Source organism: Pundamilia nyererei, unplaced genomic scaffold (assembly GCF_000239375.1).
Source record: "Pundamilia nyererei isolate P.nyererei 1_Seehausen unplaced genomic scaffold, PunNye1.0 scaffold00059, whole genome shotgun sequence".
Lineage (NCBI taxonomy): Eukaryota > Metazoa > Chordata > Actinopteri > Cichliformes > Cichlidae > Pundamilia > Pundamilia nyererei.
This window is the reverse complement of record NW_005187460.1, coordinates 1079832-1087691: the sequence shown is the minus strand read 5'-3', so window position 1 is coordinate 1087691 and position 7860 is coordinate 1079832. Positions and strand designations below refer to the sequence as shown.

General features: G+C 41.5%; 3 protein-coding genes across 4 annotated transcripts in view; 2 read left to right on the top strand and 1 right to left on the bottom strand.

Moving 5' to 3' along the window:
* Positions 1–612: 612 nt before the first annotated feature.
* fbxw9 (F-box and WD repeat domain containing 9) lies at positions 613–4592 on the top strand. Its single transcript, XM_013911281.1, has 7 exons — positions 613–1157; positions 1243–1390; positions 1787–2759; positions 2892–3040; positions 3133–3336; positions 3429–3494; positions 3954–4592. The coding sequence occupies exons 1-7, from the start codon at positions 1048–1050 to the stop codon at positions 4026–4028; spliced, it is 1725 nt and encodes a 574-aa protein (XP_013766735.1). The 5' UTR covers positions 613–1047; the 3' UTR covers positions 4029–4592.
* A 222-nt stretch (positions 4593–4814) lies between these two features.
* LOC102204592 (guanine nucleotide-binding protein G(I)/G(S)/G(O) subunit gamma-7-like) lies at positions 4815–7763 on the bottom strand. Of its 2 annotated transcripts, XM_005734540.1 has the most exons (4): positions 7674–7763; positions 5948–6069; positions 5759–5857; positions 4815–5044 (listed from the first exon to the last, which is right to left on the bottom strand). In XM_005734540.1, exons 2-4 carry the CDS (start codon positions 5978–5980, stop codon positions 4919–4921), a joined length of 258 nt encoding a protein of 85 aa, XP_005734597.1. In that variant the 5' UTR covers positions 5981–6069; positions 7674–7763; the 3' UTR covers positions 4815–4918. The 2 variants fall into 2 exon arrangements, with proteins under 2 accessions (XP_005734597.1, XP_005734596.1); XM_005734539.1 differs by lacking the exon at positions 7674–7763 and having other exon boundaries at positions 5948–6088.
* Positions 6434–7860, top strand: part of dhps (deoxyhypusine synthase) — an 8032-nt gene continuing 6605 nt past the window's right edge. Inside the window, exon 1 of the mRNA XM_013911233.1 lies at positions 6434–6850. The gene's annotated coding sequence lies outside the window, so the exon portion shown is untranslated. The remainder of the gene's footprint in view (positions 6851–7860) is intronic.

Genomic DNA, 7860 nt, shown 5'->3' with positions numbered 1-7860 from the left:
AAATAAATTCATTCATATAAGAAATAAAATTGTCATGTGTAAACTGTATATGGTGTTAAATAGGCGCATACTACTTTAATGTCGGTCATAAGAGTGGTACTTTAAGAGCCATAATCTTATGTATATGTATATATGTGTGTATGTATGTATATATGTGTGTGTGTGTATGTATGTATATATGTGTGTGTATGTATGTATGTATATATATGTGTGTGTATGTATGTATGTATATATATGTGTGTGTATGTATGTATATATATATATGTATGTATATATATATATGTATGTATATATATATATATATGTATGTATGTATATATATATATATATGTGTGTATATATATATGTATATGTAAGTATGTGTATATTATTTTATTTCAATACATTTATTTCAGAAATAAATGTATTAACTTTTCTAGAAAGCCTCCATCACGCGAAATACAAAAACTGATAACATATAGCGGGCAAAAGCTTTTAGGAAAGTCTTCCCCGTGATGGTCGCGTTGACAACGTATCCACCAATCACCGATGAGGGTGTCCCCCTCCCTCATACCGGCTGATCCAATCGCAACCAATAGAATTGTAATTCTGCTGCACAGTTTGATGACGACATCGGAACTGCCGTTTGAATGTTTGTGTGTGTGTGTGTTTGATGATAGGACAGAAACAACAATTGGTGCTTCTGCCTTACATTAGCCTTTAATTCGATTTATATTCCGCTTTAGTAACGCTGACTCAGGCGGTAAGTTTTAAGAAGCGGTAAACGCTTTCAGGTTTTGTTTTTAGGGAGTAGCAGCCAACACTTGGAAGATAACCGCTATCTGGGCGTTTTAAAGCCGTATTTCTATTGCAGTTAGCAGCTATCAAGGAAAGGAAAGCGTTCATTTGTGACGGCTATCTAAAGCTTTCCTCGGGCAGAGTTTCCCTGAATACGAACATCATCAGTGTAGTTGAGGCTAAGCTTAGCTTAAAGAGCTCCACCTTTATTAAAACACAAAATAAAGTTAGTCTAAGGTCCATGAGTTAGCCTTCTGGAGGAGAAAGGTGATGTCTGAGGTCAGCGATAAGCTGCAGGAAGGCGAGGCAGGTGTACGCGGTGAGCAGCCATTTCCTGACCAGGTGAGGAGCACTGAAGCCACCAGGCCTGACCTGCATGGGTGAGCCTCACACAATCAGCTGGGTTTTCATGTGGCACAGTGTCATGAAGAAAATAATTAATCTGTGTTTATCTAATCTTCTCAGTCTGCTGACCACCAGCCACTCATCCTCAGCAGATATCAGCCCCTCACCTTCAGCTGAGTCCAGTGGCTTGTTGTCCTTACCATGGGAGATATTAACCCACATTGTCTCATATCTTCCTGTTCACTTTGTAGTCAACGTGCTGCCAAAGGTTAGTTTGAAAGCCTTTTTTACGGTTGATTATTTTTGTAAAGACAACATTTGATGGGCTCCCCGGTATCTTTAAAGATGAGTTTTAACACCTCTGTATATGTCAATAAAGACCTGGTTTGACAACCATTAGAATGGGCACTGTGTTTTTCGAAGGGTATCCCTAGTAAGCTGCATGGGCAGAGATCACCCTCGCAAACTTCTGGAAGCAGCCCTGAAATATGACAGAAACTGCTCAGGTCAACAAAGAGAAACAAAAATTACCCATAGCAGGCGTCCAAAAGGGGGGGGAAAGGGTTAAAGATGAATCAGGAAAATACAGATGTTTGGCACATGGCCACATTTGTCTCATGCAGATGTTTAAATGTCCTTCAATGCCTTCCCCTTCATGTTTCAGGTCTGCCATGCGCTGAGTAACGTGGGGCAGGACAGAACCTCCTGGCAGCTCCGAGCACAGAGGTTGGTGGGATTGAGAGCTGCTTTTCCAGTGGGGCCAAGGGAGGACTTTGACTGGCCTGGTGCCTGCCTGCAGATGGAACAGCTCATAACCTGCTGGTCAGGTGAAGTTGAGCATGTAGCCAGACAAAACCAGGAGGATGAGGAGAGAAGGGAGCAAGCGATGCCTCAGGATGGGGAGCCTGGTGTGGGAGGCCAGGATGATGGTGGAGAGGGTCAGGTCGGAGTGGCAGTGCAGGAGGTTGCTTATGGTGCGGATGAGGCAATGGAGGTGGCAGTGGAAGGTGAAGAGGGTGAAATGCAGCACGTCTTAGGTGGGGACCAAGTAGCGAGATTGAGAGAAGAGCTTGAAGACAGACTAGAGGGTGATGCTGCAGCACTAATGGAAGAAGAAATGGACCACAGAAGGGTTTTTATTGCCAACGAGGGCCGAGACGCAGTTCTTAATCACCAAGAAGACTTGCCAGACCACAGGAATCTGGGTAATGGGCAACATGTAGAGGCAAGAAGTCCAAGCCCACCACCAGCGCTGGAATGCATTACCCTGCCTACAGGCCACATTGCCCATGTAAACTCGGTCCTCCTTCTTGGGGGAGAGGGGAAGGTCTGTGCCACAGCTTCCAGAGACTGGAACGTAAAGCTCTGGGATCTGGAGCTGGGATCACTGCTGCAAACGATGGGACGGCAGGGTGATTTTAGCAGCCATCGAGGCTGGGTCTGGTGCCTGGCATCTCAAGGACCTCTGCTGGCCTCAGGGGGCTTTGACAGCACTGTGAGGCTGTGGGACCTGCAGGCAGGAGGTGCAGATAGGGCCCTCATCAGGACCGGGGCTGCTGTTCTCTGCTTGTCCTGTCAGCCCGACATGTTGCTGGCTGGTACATTTGACAAGCGGGTCAGCATGTATGACACCAGAGGTGAGAGGGATTTATATGAAGCTTGTTTTGCTGTGTAGAAAGTGCACATGAGAGTCAAGAGTTTAGTAAATGCAAAGCAGTTATCTAGACAAATGACTTGCTGAGGTGGGTTCTGTCTGTTTTTGTCCACAGCTGCTGCACCACTGGTGAAAAGCATCCGTATGCACAGTAACGCCGTAATGTGCCTCTGTGCAGATGACAAATACATCATCTCAGGGAGCAAAGACTGCACTGTGGCTGTCTATGACCGCAGAGCGGGCAAAGGCTTGAAGAGACTTCGGGTAGATTTCTTGAAGAGCTTGTGTTTTTGTAAACATACTCATATCCATCTTTACACCAAGCCACTAACTCCACTCACCCCACCACTTTACAGCTGAGCTCCTACCTGCTGTCCATGAGCTACAGTGGCTGTGAAGTATGGGCAGGAGACAACGGCGGCATGCTCCACTCCTTTTCCATGCAGGCGGGGACCTTAAAGCCTGTCTCTCAGTTTGATGTGGGGCACACAGCTCTGATCACCGGCATCCACAGATCCCCCGGTAGCCTCTACACCTGTTCATCTGATTGCACCGTCAAGGTGAGAGAATTCTTCGTTACCTTAAGCTGCTGGAACTTTGCTACTGAATGTCTTGAAAGTCTTGAATTGTAATTTTTCCGCCTGCGCTACAGGTTCATATACCATGCGCGCCTCCGAGGACGTTAAGCACCCTGCACTATCAAACTGGAGTCCATGGGGTGAGTGCTGTGCAGTCAGTCAACACTTTGTTTATATAGCAACTTTTTTATACAACTTCGTAGCTCAGAATGGTTTACAGAACAACAACATGTGCAAAAAAAAAAAAATCAACCCAGCAAACACGCACCGTATAAAACTTGTCAGGAAGCCAATGCAGAGACTTTAAAACTGGTTTTATATTTGCTCTCTTTCTGGTTTTGGTTAGGATCTGTCAGTTTTGCAGTAGCTGAAGGGGTTGCTATAGTTTCCTTTAGGGAGGTCATACTCTGATCAAGGATGACACATTTTGAACTGTTTTGGAGGAATTCAATGTTAGTGATCGCAAAAGTACTGACAGTTCTCTCTTTCTGGGCATCAGTGATGATATTTTAACTTTATTAATGTGGGCTTCTTTTCATCGTTCATGTGTCTTCTCTCTCCCTCTCGTTTCTCTCACTGCACTGTGTGAAAACTTTCAGCTGAGCGTGGAGGCCGGAGTCCTTGCTATAGCGTCCGGTGACGTCAGGGTGCAAGTGTGGAGGCCTCGAAAATGAAGTGGAAGAAAATACATGGTAACAATGAAAACAGGAACCCTGGTCTTTGTTGTGTTGTTCTGTGTCTCTATACAAATCAACAAAGGTAAATAAAGAAGCTGCCGTTGCCTGGAAGGCTGGCTACATCAACAGTCATGTAAGTGCTGAGTAAACAGACAAACACAGAAGGGAAGAAATGACGACAGATGATGACCAATCAGGTTATTTTTAATTTTTAAGTGAACTATTTTGAAATGACTGCTTTCAGTTGTTTAATTTAGTTGTAAATATGTGGTGGAGGATATTTCAGGTATTTTAGTCTTGTCACAAACCCTCACATTATATTTTTATTTTTTTTATTTCTATCTTGTTTGATCCACTGAAAAGATTTTTCTATGGAAGGAAAAGCAAATGTTTATTTTCATTGTTTACCCCAAAAATGTTCATTTTGTGCCAAAACTCACTGAATCACTCTTAAGGACACTTTAAGTGTTCAAACAGCACTGAAACCACAGACATGTAAATGTTTGTAATTATAATACCTTTATTGAATCTCATATGTAAACTGGCATTATACAAGAAAAATTACTTAAACATTTCATGTACAGTAAACTAATTATTGCTCTGTGACAAACTGATTGTATTTCTATAGCTATTTAATTGAATACAGTCAGGAAAGTGTTATTATTTGTGTCCATATGCTGTGTGTGTTTTTACTATTGACCAAAAATCCATTTACAAACATGCTGAGAGACTGTTTCCACAGAAGACAGCATTAAAAGTTCTAAAAATCAAGTGTGTGGATTGTTTCGTGATTTTCCAGATGAGAACATGTAGTATCTTTTACACAGTACATGTTCGTGGTTGCGTTCTCGGACAGAGGTTTTCCTCACAGCGCCGTCTGGGAGCTGTCAAAGAATCAAACAGGTCTTCTTATCTTTGAAGGGATTGGATGAAGCAGCTATGCCAGTAAGCAGGGGGTCACTGCGCCTGTGCTCCTGACAGTACTGGACTAAATCTGCTGCTGTCAGAGAGATCTGCAGGGGCAGAGAGTTGACTGGATTTTAGACACAAGTATGAAAAACTGTTGGACAGTGAGCATGGGAAGTTTTTATAAAAAATACATATATATATATTCAGTACTTTGGCAATTTAGCAATTAAAGTATAAAATGATAGTCCTGTGTGATACTAAAAATTAATATTGATCCAATACCAGCTAAATACAGATACTGATACCTTTAACTTATGTCGGCAGCTTATGTCGGGAGGCCAGTGTGTCATAAATTCAACCAGATGAATCATACATTTTCAAATTCTGAACACATCTTAATGACCACTGAAATGACCATTTCAGATTTCTATGTATTTTGTAACTGTTTTTGGGAGACCTGGGATGTAAATGTGTATGTGTCTAAAGCACTCTGGATCTGCTTCTGTTGTCTAAATGTGCCGCAGGCTTTAAATAAAACTGATGTGACAATAAACACAAAAAGATTAAGACATCATTCATAGCGCATGTTTAAATTATAGGGTTTTTTTTACCCCCCCCCCCACACACACAAAAGCATTAATTTAATACAATTTAGTGATCTACATACTGAACGTAGAGGATGGAAACAAATATCGACCATATCATGCTTAGTCTCAATCCAATACCGATACCAGCATTGGTATCGATACAATTAATTTTTATATCAATCTGCCCACCTCTATAAAGCAAATTAACAGATGATTTAGATTCTTACCCACCTTGAATCTCTCCATGCTTGCCTCTACCCGAAGTTGATCCACCAGTTTTTGTGCCTGAATAACACTGCTGCTGCTGCTGCACATCTTTCCTGACATTGTCTTGAGAGCAAAAACACAGAAAAACAACAAAAACGTACTCCTATGACACCAAAGTTAGCAGCAGAAAAATGAGTTACACCAGTCACTTACCTGATCTAAACAGCTCAGGTTATACAGGAGCATCTGCTCAGAGATGCTCCTGGCTTTCCCTTTTGACCTGTATCCTCCTCTGTTTGTTGTTTTTTAATTCCCTGTTGGGGCCAGTTCAAAGACTGTGATAGAAAAGGTCAGACAACACAGTGGTGGAAATGTCACAAACATCACATCTCTTCACAGGCACTGCTGGAGGCTGTGCTTCAGAGATGTGGTCTGCCCTTAAAACAAGATTATGCGTCTGTACTTTGACAGAAGATTTTATGTTATATTATATTTAGGATTTTCTCTAATCCACACAGTGTCAACAGTATACATACAGGCCCAATATGTACATACACTCATTTAAATCTTTAATAAGTAGCGCTGAGGGTTCTATAATGTCTTATGACTTGAAATAGTCAAGGCCTGTTAATTTCTCATTAGTGATCATGATTGACTGCAACTGGTGGGTGTAGCATAAAAAGGATTTGCGATTAGCTCTCACTGGACTGACCGACACTCAAAACAATGGGAAAGTTCACGGAATTCTGTAGAGATCTAAGAAGGGGTGGAAAAAAATCTAAAATTTTACTATTTGTCTATCTGCGGAAGATGTGAAAGAAAAACACCGTGAACACCACAAAGGTAGAGTAGCTAAAAAAAAAAAGGGCAACCTGGCAGTAATGCAACAGTTTTGGATGCAAGCTGCCGTTAAACTTGACTGAAGAAGAAGAAGAAGAAAAGGGCAACCTGGATCACATTTGTCCCTTTTCACTTTCCGTAGAAGTAGCTCGTTTCTCACAGGCGATCCATGCGACGTTTAGGGGAATACAAATCTTCAATATTTGTTTTTTTGCGCGTAGTGACAGCCGTTTATTGCTCAGCCTTCTTCATCACCTGACGCCTCTTCAAGAACAGGTATGTCTTCATTTCTCTTTTAGATGTTAAGTCGCGATTCAAGCTAGTTTGACTCAGAGTTAGCTTCTAGCTAACGTCTATCACATGGATTTTGTATGTTTTCATTGATGTTGTAGCACCTGCTAAACGCCACATGCTCTTTTAATAAAGGCTAGTCCCTATACAAAGACATTTATTCCAAAAATAAGTGGAATTATACATCTAAACCATAGGGTTTTTAAAGTTTAGATATTTTGTGGCTGTGAAATCGATGTTATTTTTTGTTTAAAGCTGATCAAAACCCATGTGATGGCCAGAAGTCGCATTTACATTTAAAATATTCATCTGCTTACTCTCACATTAGCATGTGTTGTAACGAAAAGTCACCAGATATGTAATCCTCAAACAAAGTATTAGAATATCCTGACAAATCAATGCCCAGTCACCTCTCACGACAGTGTTGGTACTCATAAAATCAGATAGTTGATTTTATAAGCTTGCAATATGTTTATGTGAAGTCTTAACAAGTAAAGTTACAGCATAGTTGAGTAAACTGTGCCGTATGTCTCTGTGCAGCAGATCTATAGCAATGTAACTGCAGTACAGTGCTGTGGTAATAAATATACATAGTTGTTTTTTTTGTTGCACGCCTCAAAAACGTATTAAAGTCATTTTCCTCCACTTCAACTACGGTATGAAATTTAAGAGATTTTGAGCCACCAGAGACGAGAATATACAACAGACCCGCTATCTGCTCATTTCCAGCTCCATGTTTTTACTTATGGGCTTTACTAGAGTATCTTTATGTAAATAACAGTTAAAATAATAATTTTTTATCTTGTACCTGGCCTGCAATGCTTCCCTAAAAACCTGCTTTCTTCTGATTGGCTGCCCTCTGATTGGCTGAAACAGAAGGTTTCAATAGCAGATGGGAGGAGCTGTTGTTCACAGAGCCAGAGCTGACCAAATTAATTAATCTTGGGAAGTGCACTGCGGTGGTGAGTTCTCAGAACCTGCTCTTTGAGCAAAAA

Bases quoted from the DNA above. Each gene is read 5' to 3' on its own strand.
- LOC102204592 (XM_005734540.1), bottom strand. From the start codon at position 5,980: ATGCTCCTGTATAACCTGAGCTGTTTAGATCAG. The intron at 5,858-5,947 runs GTAAGTGACTGG...TTTGCTCTCAAG, and splicing joins ACCTGAGCTGTTTAGATCAG to ACAATGTCAGGAAAGATGTG. The intron at 5,045-5,758 runs GTGGGTAAGAAT...CTGCCCCTGCAG, and splicing joins CAAGCATGGAGAGATTCAAG to ATCTCTCTGACAGCAGCAGA.
- fbxw9 (XM_013911281.1), top strand. From the start codon at position 1,048: ATGTCTGAGGTCAGCGATAAGCTGCAGGAAGGCGAGGCAGGTGTACGC. The intron at 1,391-1,786 runs GTTAGTTTGAAA...TTCATGTTTCAG, and splicing joins TAGTCAACGTGCTGCCAAAG to GTCTGCCATGCGCTGAGTAA. The intron at 3,041-3,132 runs GTAGATTTCTTG...ACCACTTTACAG, and splicing joins AAGGCTTGAAGAGACTTCGG to CTGAGCTCCTACCTGCTGTC.